The 17,259-nt window shown below is 39.3% G+C and overlaps 1 protein-coding gene across 1 annotated transcript; it reads right to left on the reverse strand.

Annotated features, from left to right (window-relative positions):
• Window positions 1-724: 724 nt before the first annotated feature.
• On the reverse strand, window positions 725-2,075 carry LOC148721072 (melanocyte-stimulating hormone receptor-like). Its single transcript, XM_088738950.1, has one exon. It carries the CDS (start codon window positions 1,867-1,869, stop codon window positions 853-855), a length of 1,017 nt encoding a protein of 338 aa, XP_088595076.1. The 5' UTR covers window positions 1,870-2,075; the 3' UTR covers window positions 725-852.
• Between the last annotated feature and the right edge of the window lie 15,184 nt (window positions 2,076-17,259).

Here is a 17,259-nt window from a genome sequence, read left to right on the forward strand (position 1 = left end):
TTATTGATAGGGTGTCAATCAAATGTCCAAATAAAGTTGAGGCCTGACTTGTCATCAGCCTGAGCAAGCTAAAAATAAAGAAACTAAAACAACCGGTTATAGTCAATTATTATTTCATACGAATTCTTAAAGTTTGTTAACATACACAAGCAGGGGAACCATCTTTACATATTCATGAGAATTACGGAAAATTTTCTGATAACAAGACAAATTCGAGACTAAACGTCGACCAATGCAACTCGACTCGCAATATGAAGTCAATAACAAGCCTCTTTCTTTAAGTTAGTTAAAAAACGTTGACTTTAAAAAACTCTTTTAACTACCCTTTGAAGTTTTATCCAGTACTTTTATATTGCTGAAAGAAGATTAAACATGAAATTAAAATGCATGCATACCTTTCTTTAATTATGCCTTGCCGTATTCAAGATCATTGGTAGTTAGCTAACACGAAAAATACTTTTGAAAAGAGATGGTTGGTGTTTCTATTGCCTTTCTTTCAGTTTTTTCCGTAAAATAGCTATTTAGTGCACACAACAAGCAATTTTTTTTAATGAATACTCGATTAAAAGTGAGAGCCTCACAGGGCTTTGCGTTACAGAAATCAATAGTATTGTTCAATGACTGACATTAATCAATATATAAAACCTAAATTAACGGGGAAAATATTCAAACACAAAAAACATAAATTAACGGATAAAATGTCCACAACAGACTATGTACAAACTTCGAACAACAATATTATCTGAGCTTTTTATTTCTTTCTATCTAATAGCATATTTGACGGGCGTTTTCATACAATAATTGTGTAATCACTTTCAGCTTTAGAAATACTATATATAAGTCGACGATGACCTAACTCCATGGACAGCAAAGTGCTTGTCTGATTGTCTGCTTCACTGCTTGTCTTACTTCACTTATCTTCCAGCAGTAAAGGAACGGGTTTACCGTCGAGTTAAAGTAAACTAAGATAACTGCTGCAGACCTCAATATTACTAAGTCTGATGAATATGTTTTACTGTAAGCGATTACAATGTCCACTATATAGTATGGTGCATAACAAACAACTAATGCTAACTGCACCCACAGTGCACTGTACACTGCCTTTTTGTATCGCGCCATGTTCAGTACATTTGGTTGCCTCGGCTGTTGTTGGACATGATCTTGTACTTGAGCCTGATGATGACTGAGACCCCGAAAAATTTTTGTATACGAGGCGACTGAAATAACAAGGCAAGATGGTACAACTATATGGCCATACCAACTGATTATACGATAATCTAACGTGTAACATAAAGCAGCGACACTAGATACAATCCAAAAGGTAGTTACAATGATGCATGTGCGCTTCAAAGTTACAATTTGTCTGTATCTTAGCCCCAACAACAGGGCGAGAAGTCTGTCCACGCTTATGGCCGTCATCGTCATCAACGAAACTCCACATAATGCATAGGCTGTGAGGACGGTGGCGTCCTTTGCGTATCGACAGAGATTCCATTGTTCGTGAACCACAGACATATTATGAATAGTATTCAGAGGCTGGGTAACAAGACCAACCAACAGATCAGTTATTGCCAGACAACGATACAAGAGTTTGGATGGCGGATGAAGGGAAGATTCTTTGTGAAGGGCAACGAGGATAAGAGAATTGCCAAGCAATGCTGTGATGGAGAGGAGAATGTCAACTGCTGCGAAAAGTACGTATACTGATTCTTTCTGGCGCCCACTAACCAGAGAGGGGGAGCAATGTAGTTCTTGAAATGTCTTGGTCTGTAATCCAACTCCAGTGAAATCTGTTGTTGACATTATTCTGTAATCGTTTCCTTTTTCTTGGACTACGGCTATCTGTGATTGTAACGAGAAATATTTCATCTAAACAGCTACACAACGACGACGTACATCCTACATAACAATCATATAAAGACTTCCTCATCACTGTTCACTCGTTTTAAAAACGTCAGAGAAATTGTCGCTTTAACTTGTCAGGTACACCCCGTATGAAATAGGAATAATAGGCAAATATATAAAAATACCTGTAACATTATCTTTGTTTTCTTTGTGGGACAATCAATCCCACTTAACTTAGCCAACATGCAGGCATTCATTATTAACGCTTCAATACGAGTTACTTGACCCGTGAATAAGGTTAAGGCCTTGAACAACACGACTCGTGGGCGAAGGAACGACGTGCCATAGTGCTAATAACCGAGGAGCTGCTCACAGGCTGGCTTGGTTTCATTGATAGAGTGTCAATCAAATGTCCATATCATTTGTGTACAGTTGAGGCTTGAATCATTATTAGCCTCAGCAATCGAATAAAAAGAAGATTCAAGCTAAGGATGTTCAACCCATGTTGATCAGTCCAGAAAATTCGAATGCATACATCGATTACGAAGTTGATGTATGGCCACACATGCAAACTTATTTAAAATATTTTAATTCAACCGTGTAATTAGTAACATTTTGTGGCTCTTTTACCTCCCTTTCGTATCCAACAAAAACTAGAGCAAAGAATAAGAAGAGCAAAAAATTACGAGAACAAAAAACTTTCTTATATGAGCACGATCCTTCGCAGTAAAGCACTATTTGAGCAATAGTGAAAATCAGACCTGAAAAAAATTTCAGGCCTGTACGGGATTCGAACCACTGACCTCTGCGATACTAGTGCAGCGCTCTACCAATTGAGCTAACAAACCAACTGGGAGCAGGCCATCAAATTAATTCGACATAAACCCGTAGATGATAAATCAAACAACAACAAACATATGAAACATATGTGTGAACTGCGGTATGAGACGTATATGAGCACGATCCTTCGCAGTAAAGCACTATTTGAGCAATAGTGAAAATCAGACCTGAAAAAAATTTCAGGCCTGTACGGATCGTGCTCATATACGTCTCATACCGCAGTTCACACATATGTTTCATATGTTTGTTGTTGTTTGATTTATCATCTACGGGTTTATGTCGAATTAATTTGATGGCCTGCTCCCAGTTGGCTTGTTAGCTCAATTGGTAGAGCGCTGCACTAGTATCGCAGAGGTCAGTGGTTCGAATCCCGTACAGGCCTGAAATTTTTTTCAGGTCTGATTTTCACTATTGCTCAAATAGTGCTTTACTGCGAAGGATCGTGCTCATATACGTCTCATACCGCAGTTCACACATATGTTTCATATGTTTGTTGTTGTTTGATTTATCATCTACGGGTTTATGTCGAATTAATTTGATGGCCTGCTCCCAGTTGGCTTGTTAGCTCAATTGGTAGAGCGCTGCACTAGTATCGCAGAGGTCAGTGGTTCGAATCCCGTACAGGCCTGAAATTTTTTTCAGGTCTGATTTTCACTATTGCTCAAATAGTGCTTTACTGCGAAGGATCGCGCTCATATACGTCTCATACCGCAGTTCACACATATGTTTCATGTTGTTTAAAAAACTTTCTGTCGTTTCTTTCACAGATCTGTTGTTGCCACATAACGATACACGAGTTTCGTTGGCGGATGAAGGGAAGATTTTAAGTGAAGGGCAAAAAGGATAAGAAAATTGCTAATAAATGCTGTGATGGAAAGGAAAATTTGGACTGCTGAGAAAGAAATGAATTGCCTTTGTCGTCCATGCATCGAAATAGGGTTGCATAGAAATGAGGCTATGTTCACGCGGTGCTGAACGAATTTTCCACCTGCTGAAAAACTCGACCGGACATTCTGTTCACACGGAATTGTGCGAAAGTTTCCTTCTGTTAAGATGGAACTGATAACCGAATGAAGTTTGTGACACCCATCAGTGGTTTTACCATCTCCTCATGCGCACACCGTTTCTTTAACCAAGTGCAAAATGGCGTCTAGAACTGAAGAGAAAAGCCAATTCGGATACTAGCACGGATAACGAATATTTCACTTGGACGGATGAGGAGACAGCTCTACTGCTTAATGTTGCTTTATCGTATAAAATTGAGAAAACGTGCGAGGGGAAATAATGGGAATCGATACGAACAAGGTATGAGGAATTACAAGAACTTTTCATTGAAAGATATCCAAACAACGATGAATTCGAAGTAGACCCAGCACAGTTTCCAAACTGTAAAGATACTAGCATATTCTCCAAGAAGAAATAGTCGTGAAGTTGAAGAGGATACAGTTCGGTTATCGAAAAGCTGTAGATCCTGTAAGAGTGGCAACAATACTATTTGACGAATACGCTGAACTATGGTCTGGATGTCCGGCTGTTGAAGCTATGGATAATGGCATTGAGACCGCAGAAGAGATACTCGGTAATGATAATCCTGACGAAAGTGAATCGGGTCTACTACTTTTCGCAGTGAATGACCCTGCAAGGGAGAATAACACTGGTGGGACAACCTCGGATGATAATGCTAATGATACAGTTAAAAAACTGTTGATGCAAGAAGAAACTTAATTTCTAAGCTAACAGAGAAAAAAATTCCAAGCTAAGGAGAAGACCACAACAACAGAACAGAATGTTAGCCCTTGGACACGAAGAACTTCAGTTGAGAAAGAGAATGATCGATGAGCTTGAAAATTCAAGAGCAAAATACATGATTTATGATTTTTTTTTATTTTTAAGATTCGCTGACAGGCAGGGACACCGCAACAGCTTGCGCCAATCACTGCGGGCCCAGTAAACCCACCCATCCCACCCAGGGGAGGACATCCATCACACAGTAATCTCATTGGTGGGAAATTAACGTCTCCTACCCCCAACCCTGCAGGAGACGGGACCTCCATTCATTCGTCCCTATCCGAGAAGACTAGAATATCTAACCATTTCTTGATGTTATAGAAAGGTAGCAAATTCTTCTCAATTATTTTAAGACCCTGAGTGTTGGTCCGGCCGGGGCTCGAACCCTCAACCCCCCTAACAACAGTTCAGCGCTCTATCCATTGAGCTAACCGGGAAAATGTGCCAAGTTTTACCGCTAGTTTACATTCCTTAAGCACCACATTGCAGAATGGATTCAACATGCTGGGGATGATGATGCAGCAGAATCATCAGCAGAATCAGCATCTCCAGTACAATCATCCCCAATATTAGCAACAGCAAAGCAACTTATCAGGTGTTTGGCATTTACAGGATCCTTCTCATTTTAATAAGTGTTGAACATTAACATTCACAGTGTCTACCCTAACTGTTGGATTGTGCGCTGTTTTAGCACTCTGTTAACAAATTTGAGTTGCGTTTATTATCTGCACTGCCAGTTTGCCTGCTCACAAGGCAGAGAGACATTGGTTGGCTTACCTTGTTATTGCACTATTTACCCCAGAGATTTCCTGTTTTTGTATGCATTATACTGTACCAGGAACGATTTCTTCAATATAATTAATTAAATTTCGTCTATGTTACTTCTCATTAATAGTTGTTGAGTTTAATGTTTGTAAGCTAGCACTCCCTTTCTAGCTTCATAGGGTTCATGCTTGTTGAATAATATTAAACCACAAGAATGTTTTTCATCTTTATTTTATTAACTAGTAAGATCAACACAAGTATCTTGGAATAAAAACATGTCCAAGCTGGACAGAACTGATATCTTGCTGTACTGGTATGAACAGGAAACTATCTGACAATATTAAAGGCAAGGATAGAAGTAATTTTGAATGTTTTAAAACTACAACAGAGTATCAAATGGGGTCGGTTAGGTGTAATCTCTGAAACATGTGATCTCTGTAATATGAGTATGTTGCGGAAGTGTGGCAAGACATTCCCGCATACCTCTCAGAGGCTATTGAATCCATACAAAAGAGCCTTAAAAATCATATTCCCAAATTTTAGTTATCAACAAGCCCTAGACCAGGCAAAATTGTCATTGTTGGTAGATCGTAGGATATTCGTTTGTAAAAAGTTGATGGCGGAAATGAGGAATAAAGACCACCCCATATCTTTCTTAGCTCCACAAGCTATAACAAGTTCTACACCTCAACAGCTCCTATGCATTGTGGAAAGCCATGAGCATCATAAAAATTGGCAACTGCGTCACACACTTCTTCTTCTGATTTTGGTAATCTAATGTAATCAGGCCCAAGGACGATTGAAATGCATCTGCAAACTCTTCGAACAGTTTCAGACACAGTTGACTTTCCAATGCCTAATGCATTAGTAATCTTGCAGTATCTCTCCTAGTCCGATAAATAGTACAAAGTTACAGCTAACTGCTTCTCAACATCAATTGCAGATCTCATATTTGTAGATTGCTTCTGCGAAAAAAAGGTTTGACCTTATCACACAGTTTCATGAAACTCTCCTTGGACATTCGAAAGTTTTCACACCACTCATCCGACACGACAGTATTGCTGACAAAATTGTCTCACCAAAGTGATGTTCTCCCAGGTTTAATCCAGTGTTTTCGCTGCTTCGACGTCTTCGATTTACAGATAGATGAGCAACGATTAGCTTGATTTTCTGACATTAACAAGATACCAACACAACGTCGCCTACGTGCGTGGTAAGCTCGGCATGTCCTACACATTTGCAAGATAATATTATGTAACAAAGGTGTAACATTGCCGAGTACCGCAATCACGTTCCATCGAGTACCATCTTCGTATAAAATTGTAAAAGATATTATTTAACTTATAACGAATATATGAAGTTCATATATTTTGAACTGCGGTTGTAGATACATATGATGCACGATCCTCGCAGTAGAGAGCGCTATTTATGCAATAGCGAGAATCAGACCTGAAAAAAATCAGGCCTGTACGGGATTCGAACCACTGACCTCTGCGATACTAGTGCAGCACTCTACCAATTGAGCTAACAAGCCAACTGGGAGCAGGCCGTTAAGTTGATTCGTAATAAGCCCGTGAAGATAAATCAGATACAACGAATATATGAAGTTCATATATTTTGAACTGCGGTTGTAGATACATATGATGCACGATCCTCGCAGTAGAGAGCGCTATTTACGCAATAGCGAAAATCAGACCTGAAAAAAATCAGGCCTGTACGGGATTCGAACCACTGACCTCTGCGATACTAGTGCAGCGCTCTACCAATTGAGCTAACAAGCCAATTATCTGATTTATCTTCACGAGTTTATTACGAATCAACTTGACGGCCTGCTCCCAGTTGGCTTGTTAGCTCAATTTGGTAGAGCGCAGCACTAGTATCGCAGAGGTCAGTGGTTCGAATCCCGTACAGGCCTGATTTTTTTTTCAGGTCTGATTTTCGCTATTGCATAAATAGCGCTATCTACTGCGAGGATCCTGCATCATATATATATTATTTAACTTAGTTACAACGCATCCATGCAGCCGCGCCTTCGCCGTGCAAAAATTCGGACCGGCTAAAACTTCGTCCTCGATTTTGGTGTTCAAATTTTTGAAGGCTTGGGCGTCCAAATTTTCGTACTTTTAGCGTGGTGCTATGCGAACGAAACACCTAAACGCACAAATTTTCGGCCGGTCGAATATTCGTCTGGCACCGTGTGAACGTAGCCTGAGTTCTAAATATGCTTTTGTTTGTGTTCCATCTCCTGTGAAATTTATTGCCGCCATTGTTCTTCCTTTCTTTCTCTTTGCAGAAGGTTTGATGATCAATTACATGCGAGTTTTATAAGTATAGTTTTGTCAAATAGAAACGATCACCGAACTCTTCCTTTTTTCAACCATATTCACGGAGAGACCTCCTCATTCAAAATGCGTCTGTTGTATCAAAAAAGTCATTTTATTCCTTGAGCTTGTCATTACATTAGGTATGCAATAACATTAAGAGACAGCTTTAATATTACTTTTCTCAGAGTGCGACAAACAAACCCTCTTTATTTGGATCAACTTTAGATGCAAGGGAACTTATTAAGTGCCATATTATATGTGGGAGGTTCACAGTGTAATCATTATCAGCCTCGGCAAACTGAAAATGGAAAAAGTTCTCAACTCAACATCAAATATATTATGTCATTCATCAACATGGAATCGAAATTTACATAATTCTTAATAATAGAGTATTATCGTTTGTCTCACGATATAGTCACTTATGATGTGGATCGCGACGTTTTGACTGCACACTTTTAGCCTTCATCAGGCGATAAGGTCGACTGCTTTTGGGTCTTCTTATAAAGCAGAATGCTCCCGTGTGATTGGTTGGTATTCCACCGCGGTGATTGGCGTGTTTCGGTCACTGATATTAGTAGGTTGTTTTCTCGGCAGTCCGCTGTCGTGCGGCTATCCTGTTGTTGTGTTTTTTGATCGTGGCCATCCACGCTTCAGGAATTTCCATTCCACTGTGCCTATTGATGTTGTAAAGGTGAAGTCTTATGTAAATAGCCTTTGACTCTGCAGTGTACCAGTGAGGATCACAATCAATAAACTTAAACTCATTCCAAAGCGGTGGTGCGCGGTGTTGTGGGCGTGCTCTGAAACGTGCTCTGAAGAGCTGTCGACAACGTCCTTCAACAGGCTAAGTTACCAGAGTATATCATCACGAAGGAACTGTCAGACGCCCTTAAAAGCTTAAAAGAGGTCGATTCCATCATGGTTCTCCCAGCTGACAAAGGGCGTGCTAGCATAGTCATGGATACCAACACCTACCAAGTTAAGATGTCCAACCTTATCGAGAACGGACCATACCAGCTCCTAAACAAAGACCCGACAGACCGCTTGACCAGGAAGTTGTCCGAGAGCCTTGAAAGGCAGTGGACATCTATCGGAGGCCTTTTATAACAAGATCAGACCTCGCAACAAACAGCCGCCTAGAATCTACGGTTTACTGAAGATCCACAAGGCCGACGAACCGTTTAGAGCTATTGTGTCATGCGTTAGCACCTTCGCAGATGACCTGTCCGCCCACCTATCTAATATCTTGTCTCCTTCAACACTAACTCGAATTTCAAAGTGACCAATTCAGCTCACTCTGCATCCACCATCAGCAGTGAGACTATCCTAGACTGACCGTTAACATGTAATTTCAGGAAATCGATCGATCTGAAACTGAAGATAACTCTGAAATAACCGGTTATGGTCAAATTTATTTCGTACGCATTCCTTAAGGCATCCTCGGAGACCCAGGGGCAGTGAGTCGATTTCAAGTTAAGGGCAGAAGAGCCCCTGGGGACATTGTCCTACAAGACTAGTTCCAAACGGTCGCAGTCGTTCTGGCATCTGATTGGTGCCAGAAAATCTTTGTTTTTTTCTGCCCAATCAGAGTGAAGTATCGTTTGGAGTCCTTTCGTGTGTTTTAACATGCACATATTGAACAAGCCTGTTGCTCGCTATGTTTGTTTGGGCCGTGCGACAAAGCTTTGCCCGAGGGGAAAAGTTTCAGTCTCAGCACACAATGTAAGAGAAATCGATCAGATTGTCCGCGAAATCTTACCGGAAATTATACTAAATACTTTCGCAGGTATCACAAGAGAACAAGTTTAAAAGTTTGGGAGGTTCGTATAAAACACAATGGTTGAAAGCATTGATATGTCGCTTTAAACGTTAGATGAGATGTAAGCCTAAATCTTTCAAGATTTTTTTGTATAATTTGCTGTCACTGAAACTTTTCCAATCCCGTGAAGCTATTTCGTCGCACGGGCCACGCAGGTATGGCGAACAACTGGCGCTTACGCATTTTTTTGTGCACGCCCGGCCAAAATCTAATCTAATCTTCGCTTGAAAAATTAAAAAGAAAAGCTGAACGTGGAAACTTTTGTTTATTAGATGTGGGTAGATAACCCTGAACTAGGCTGACATTTGCAATAAGGCAAGCTCGCCCTTTCCATCCAATATTTCTTTTTCTTTGGTTTTGTTTTCCCCAATGAAAGCAGCATCGATTCCCAATGATCAAAGGTAATTAACTTGGTCTTCAACTATCGACAAAAGAGGTGAAGTGACAATGACCAAGGGCCTAGAAGAGGATCCGTGGCCTTTCGAGCTCAAGAATTTGAACACTCAACGCAGCAGTTGAAAGATTAACTTTCTTCAAACCACTTCGGTAACTGTCCGAAAACATATCTCCTTTCCACGATGTTCTCGATGATTAGTTTTTGTTCAGATTTTAATTAGCTAACCGGAAACACAGCTAAGCTTTCTTTAAGCGCTTGCTGGAGGTCGTCCACGTACTTAACGTTCTCTGCAAGTTTGGCCATATTGTAAAGAATTTACTACAAAGCAACGATTAGAATTTGGCGCGCATAGAAAGCTACGTAAGCGCCAGTTGCTTGACATACCTGCTAGGCTCGTGCGACGAAATAACTTCACGGGCTTGGAAAAGTTTCAGTCACAACAAATTGTACAAAAAATCTAAAAATATTTAAGCTTACATCTCATCTAACGTTTAATGCGACATATCAATGCCTGCAACTATTATGTTTTAAAACGAACCTCGCAAACTTTTAAACTCGTTCTCTTGTGATACCTGCGAAATTATTCAGTATAATTTCCGGTAAGATTTCGCAGACAATCTGACCGATTTCTCTTACATTGTGTGCTGAGACTGAAACTTTTCCCCTCGCGCAAAGCTTCGTCGCACGGCCGAGACAAACATAGCGAGCAACAGAGCTTGTTGTATATGTGCGTGTTAAAACACACGAAAGGACTCCAAACGACACTTCCCTCTGATTGGGCAGAAAAACACAAAGATTTTCTGGCACCAATCAGATGCCAGAACGACTGCGACCGTTTGGAACTAGTCTTGTAAGACAATGTCCCCAGGGGCTCTTCTGCCCTTAACTTGAAATCGCCTCACTGCCCCTGGGTCTCCGAGGATGTCCTTAAGGAGGCTCGAAAGGGTTTTTTTGACCGCGGGGAGAATGGATTCCAAGATACACGCAAGCTTAGTACTCGCGAGAGAAATAAGCGATGGCGCGCGCGATCAGATCCGCGGCCGAGTTGTAAACAAACATGGCCGCCATGAGCGTTTCAAAATTGCCGGGTACCTCTAGCTCTATTGTTTCCAGCGGAAGTGGTTATTTGAGAAACAAAAATGGAAAGTTTACTTCTTGAAAGCAGGTAGGAAAATGTTCGGATGGCAGGGTTCTTGCCGAAAGTGGTCAAAAAATTTTCATTTAACAAGCTAAAGGAGGATGGTGAAGTCGACACCCCATCAATAAAGTCGTGTCGAGTGCATTCGGTAGGTCTTACTTTGTTCCGCGAGAAATTTAAGTGATACCTCTGAGTGCTACGATTTGTTTCGCATTGTATTTGACTCATAATAAAATGAAATGACCGAGAACTTTCCTAAACAACTCACTGGAAGATGAAAAGGAAAATGAAATCATTGTTGGATCCAGGATTGTAAACATTGACAGTTTTATGAACAGAAATGGAGAAGTGGAAATGTTGCTATAAAAATAAACATAATTTTCAGTAAACAAAGGATCGTAAAAATGTAGATGAGACTTTAAATTAATTCTAATTCAACAACAGACGGTAAAAGTAAAATAAAATATTCATCTTAAACTTGTGAGAAAGATTGTTGATATTTCCCTCGATAAACTGTAAATTACAACTACGAAAAGGCAAACTCGCATTTGTTAAGAAAGGATTGCAAAATTTGTTTTGTTTTCCATTTAAAATGGAATGATGAAAGTTCACGGTTATAGTAGTGGCAAAGAGAAAAAAAAAGAAAAATGAAGCCAATTCTTGTTCATACCTCTAGTGCCTCGCAAATTAAAGAAATTCGCGAAATCTGCGACGACCAACAAATTACTGACGTTTACGAAACCCCAATTTCCACTGAGTTTGTCGCTCATGACAATCTGGAAGACGTTAAAGCAAATTCTTTACACTAAAAATTATTTTCACTCCTCCACTTCAAATTGCACTTGAACAATAATTATATCGGTCAATCATGGTAAATGCATGTGCATCGCTGAATGAGGCCTTCGATCAAGCCATCTTCTCGGAACAACGACAAGATACCATCTAGACGTTCGATAGAAAGCTTCATCTTTCGACAAACATGGTCCAGAAGCTGGCAGATGCTTGTTTGTCTCATGTTACACTACAATCTGTGTACGAGAAACTCAACATTACCGGCCTCAATGGAGTACTGGCATTGGCGCCATCTGCAAAATCAACTTGTCATCATATATCGAACTCCGCTGGAGAATTCTCTCCGGAGTTCATTTCCAACTGTCGTAACAGTAAGCAGTCTGAGTCTCAAATGATGACTTATTTTTCAGGAAGGTGTAAAATTACAAAACAATGTGAATCCATCTTCAGGATGAACGATTTTTTCCGCTCTGAGGGCATCCATCGATTAATCGCGCGGACACGAACTCGTACTCGCGAAAATGAGCCTGTGAGTCAGCGGTATAGTTAAAAACGCGTGACCGGATATAAAAGTGTAAGCTAGAATTGCGAAAACCGGAAATAAACCATGCTAAGTTGATGAACTAATATCTCGAAAATTAGTTCGGTGACCTACCCTGATTTTTTGTATACAAATTATTTACATCATTACGCATTTCTAAAGAAAATTTGAAAAAAATTTATATAGTGGAAATTTTTTTACATTTTAAAACAGCATTTTCCTAAATAATTCAAGTTCTACTAGGTAGTTTTTTTTTTATATCACGTACACAGGTAGAGAATGTGATGACGTTTAAGAAATTTAAAAAAAAAAATTAGGTCACCGACTTGGTTTTTGAGATATCTTTCAAAAACTGAGTTTTAGAGGGTCTTTTAGCACTACTGTACTGTTGCCATGGCAACAGATAATGCTTGACGAACCCCCTTAAAAGATTGCCCTAACATAGTGTTATGCATATGTCGAGTTATTATCCTGATGATAAGTTTGACAGTCCTGATATCTTTTACTGATTGGCGCTTGCTCTTAATTGTTGAAAACTCTTTCGAGCCTCCTTAAAGGATGTATATATTGGGAAACAGATTTATCATAAAGAATGAAGCCCGTATGCCTCAAAATAATAATAATAATAATAATAATAATAATAATAATAATAATAATAATAATAATAATAATAATAATGCATGTATATTTGAAATATTTGCTCCTTTGCTTTTATTTTACTTAATTTTTTTTCCGGCTTGAGCAAATCGGCTTCAAGGAAGCGATTGAAAATCAAAAGACAAAACAACGAAAAAGGAAATTTTAACTGAACTTAATCTAGGACAATTACACCTCTTGAAAGCGAGAGACAGTATCTGTAGTGTTCCACGGTCAGTGAAACATTCGGATTCAACCAAATTACATGCACACAAAACAGATACAACTCGACACTCGACCATGTGCTTTTTTAATTCCTCTAATTCCTTTCGGCCGTACACGATTACTACAGTATCTATGCCACAAAATATTCTCAGACATTTCGTTACTTAAACACTCATTTGCTTGTTTCTTTTCTAAAGGTTTTTTGTTACTGTTAGCGACGAGAGATGTTTTCGTCTGACAGCACCTGCCAGCCCACGATCACGCAAACTTCGCTTTCTAAATTTCAGTTACTTAAAAAGTTCCTCAGTTAGTGCACTCATTTAAAATGCGAATTCGCAATACTTCTTCTGTCACAAGAGATGCCAATTTCTTCCCAGGAGTTGCATTAAATGCAAGACTCTTTGCAAATTTCTCTGTAACACGTAATTCTGTCATGTCATTCCGTCGATATATTGTAAAAGTTCCGTCTATAGATAAAAAAGTTTAACGTTACAGCATCATGAAGGATAGAAAAATCCCGCAGGAAAGTTTTCCCGCAAATTATCCTCGATAATAAATGATGGAACAGAGAATTAACTCTAAAGCGTAAATTAAAGTGCTAAGGGTTCCCGTATACCCTTTACTAGGGCTATCACTCAGTGGGTTTTTCATGGGTTTCACTTAGCACTTTAATTAATTCTTAGACACTTTAGTTAATTCTCTGTTCCATCATTTGTGTTCTTAGTGCTATGCGGCACAATATTTATATATGTACCCTTACATTTATATCTTTGATAATAAGTGAGGCAAGATGTTTTTTCTTTCCAAATTCTTATAATAATATACCAGTAATGGGGAGCATCGAAGATCTACAAATGTTTTTGTCTGTGCTTCACCTTCGGTTAGATTTGTTGTGGCCATCAATCTTCACTTGTTTTGTCTTTTTTCCTTCAGGTTACGTGTAATTGCAACGGATATATTTAGTCTTGAGAGCCCCTTCCCATCCTAGATCACCTAAAATTTACTTTCATCCGATTGCAAAAGCCAAGTGCATGATAGGTTTTATTAAATGTAGGTGTGGAAGAGAGCTCAAAAGGGACCTTGTGAAGACCCTATGTCTATAGCTATCACTGGTAAGATCACATATCTACTATGCTTCTTAAATGTGGGCTCCCCAATCTCCCACACTAATAGCGTCGAGATTTAAAACATCCAGCGCAGAGCCACACGATTCGTAAGCAAAGATCCTGGCCTCTTTTGCAAGGAAAGTCTATTAGAACTGAACTTACTTCCCCTGAACTATTGTCTGGAATATCTAGACACTGTCTTTTTCTTTAAATGCAAACGAGGTTTAATTGATCCGAAAAGAAACGACCTCCTCGAGTTTTGTAGTGGGTGCTCGCGCCGTGGCGTCTCTGGTCTTTTTCTCAAAAATATGAAAGCTAAAACCTCACTCTATAGAGATTCCTTTTTTGTCAGAATCTGTAACATATGGAACGCCTTACCAGATAACAAAAGAGCAGAAAAGGAACTACCGTCTTTCGTCAAAAAACTAAAATCTTTCTTTTACCTAAGACTTAGCAAAGTTGTCGATCAAGACGACATCCATTCCTTTAAATTAATTTGTGTAAAATGTAGTCGTTTCAATGCTCTTAATTCTTGTACATGTTAACCAAATGAATGTTTATTTATGTTTAACCAGCTGTTTTTGTTTTTTTTTTTTTTAGCATGGGGGCTTTTAAGTGGATTGGGATTCAATTTTGTCTGTTTGTAGGGTATAGGGGAAGGTAATTTACCTAGTAGGGGACAACCTTGTCCTATTGTAAATTTACCCGCCTTTGGAAAATTATTACATAAATGAAAAAAATTAAATAAATAAACAAATTTGTTACTTAATAAACATTTGTTTTGTTGTTCCTCATGATTATTTGTAACTGCATGTAACGAGATATATTTTTGTCTCAATTATAATCTATATTCCAATTTTAGTTTCAAGATGATGTCCGTTTTGCATAAGCTTGACCTGCTATCGACGTTGTTGGTTCGTGTTCTTGTTTGTATCCATTTGTTTTCATAATCAATCCTAACCTGAACTAAAAAATTCAACGTTGAAGACACCTAAGGCTTTTTCAATACTTATGTATTTCAAAGGATGTCTGTATAAGTCACACATTCAAGTTATACACCTCAGGACCTTTCACTTGACTTTCTAGAGCTTTTTCTTTCAGCTTTCTGAAGTCGGTAAGAGGTAGAAAATTTACAAAATGTAACTGATATATTTTTAATTCGAAACTGGGCGCTCGAGGAGCTTCGTATCGAGCGTTTTACTTGAGCATTCACCATGCGTAAAATTTATACGAAACGACATCCGGGACCAGGGTGGGTAATTTTCGATATCGCTCCCTCTAGTGCCACTATTTGAGAGATTTCTTTCTATGTTTATCTCTACTTAAATTGTAGACATTTCTCCTTGAAGAGTTTACGTTTCTTGTTCTAAAATTGGTTTCCTTCTCCTTTTTTGTACAGACCTGACTCTTGTTTTACGTGTACTTTTCTTTCGTGTTGCATTATTTTTAATAAGATCATGGACTTTCGATAACGTTGGTACGTTTTTACTTAAACGGCTCCGTACATAACTCTGCTGTTTTCTACTTTTCTGAGAGGAACGTTTTAACATCTTCACTGGTACTCTGCTTGGTTCACGATCACGTTTATAGCCATGGCATTCACACAAAACACGAGTACAATTATACTATACATACTTCGCATGACGAGATCTCAATTGTTGTATTTTTTATTGACACTGTAACATCATTATGTTCATGTACATTAGTCATACTGACAACTTTTTCAAGTAGATCACAGTCATCAAGAGTATTCACCATGTCTTCTTCTAAGTACATACAACTCCATGAGAAGAGCAAACCAACATTCACGATCGCTTGTAAAATAATAGTGATAATGTACGAAATACCAAATCGTACTTTACAAGTATTGAACCCAATAAAAACCAACAACAGAAACAGGATATATAAGGAAAGAGCTAAGCTTAGATGTTTAACATTGTTATTCAAATTGCTTCTGTCAGTATTATCCAATTCGCTGTTGTTAGCGCCACCTTCGAAGTTGTGTTCACGAACATTCTTGATTTTTTCAGCAAGTTAGGTGTTCGTCTAAGCATCATAGTTTGTTGTTGAATCGGCTGTCACAGTTATGCCAACATTTTCGTAGTTTGAACTTACATATAGCTCATTCGTTACCTCGTGAGAACTTGTAAAGAACATTGTACATTTAGCTAGCTCTCAAGCTCTAGAATTTGTGGACCGGCCCATTCCGTAAACGCTCGAGATCATTTGGTGTGGCCTTACCACGAACGACGTGTGCGTTTGTATGTGAGATGAGCGTACAAGACAGGAATCTTTGTAAAGCGGTCTTAACAAAACACAGCATTCTGTAAATTATGCTGTTTACGAAGAGCGAGCACATGACAACGCAAGTTGTCGCACTCTCACCCCCAGTTTCCGCGGTTTACGCAAGGAACCCCTGGGACCATGACCTCCCGGTTAGCTCAATGGATAGAGCGCTGGACTGTTGTGCGGTAGGTCGAGGGTTCGAGCCCCGGCCGGACCAACACTCAGGGTCTTAAAATAATTGAGAAGAATTTGCTACCTTTCTATAACATCAAGAAATGGTTAGATGTTCTAGTCTTCTCGGATAGGGACGAATAAATGGAGGTCCCGTCTCCTGCAGGGTTAGGGTAGGAGACGTTAATAAAAAAATAAAAATAATAATAAAACAGTTTTTAACGGGGAGAAACACTTAGCTAGAAGCTAGTTTACAGGTTTTCCACCAACCAACCGAAACAAATAATTGAAATTGAAAATAACATTATTAAGAATCCCAACTGACCGAAGGCAAACCAGTTGGCTATATTACAAGCATGGCCGAGGATTTGAAACTCGGGGCTACTGAGAAACAAATCCAGGTAGTGGCCAGGGTGGGACTTGAAACCGGGAGCGGCGGATCGCAAGTCGGACACGCTGACCACTCGACCACGCTGCCTTCGTTAATTTTCCACACACGAGATTACTGTGTGATGGATGTTCTCCCCTGGGGTGGGATGGGTGGGATGGGTGGGATATTGGGCGCACTTAATTTGGAGCCTCGCTC

This window comes from Stylophora pistillata, chromosome 11, assembly GCF_964205215.1.
Source record: "Stylophora pistillata chromosome 11, jaStyPist1.2, whole genome shotgun sequence".
NCBI classification, from domain to species: domain Eukaryota; kingdom Metazoa; phylum Cnidaria; class Anthozoa; order Scleractinia; family Pocilloporidae; genus Stylophora; species Stylophora pistillata.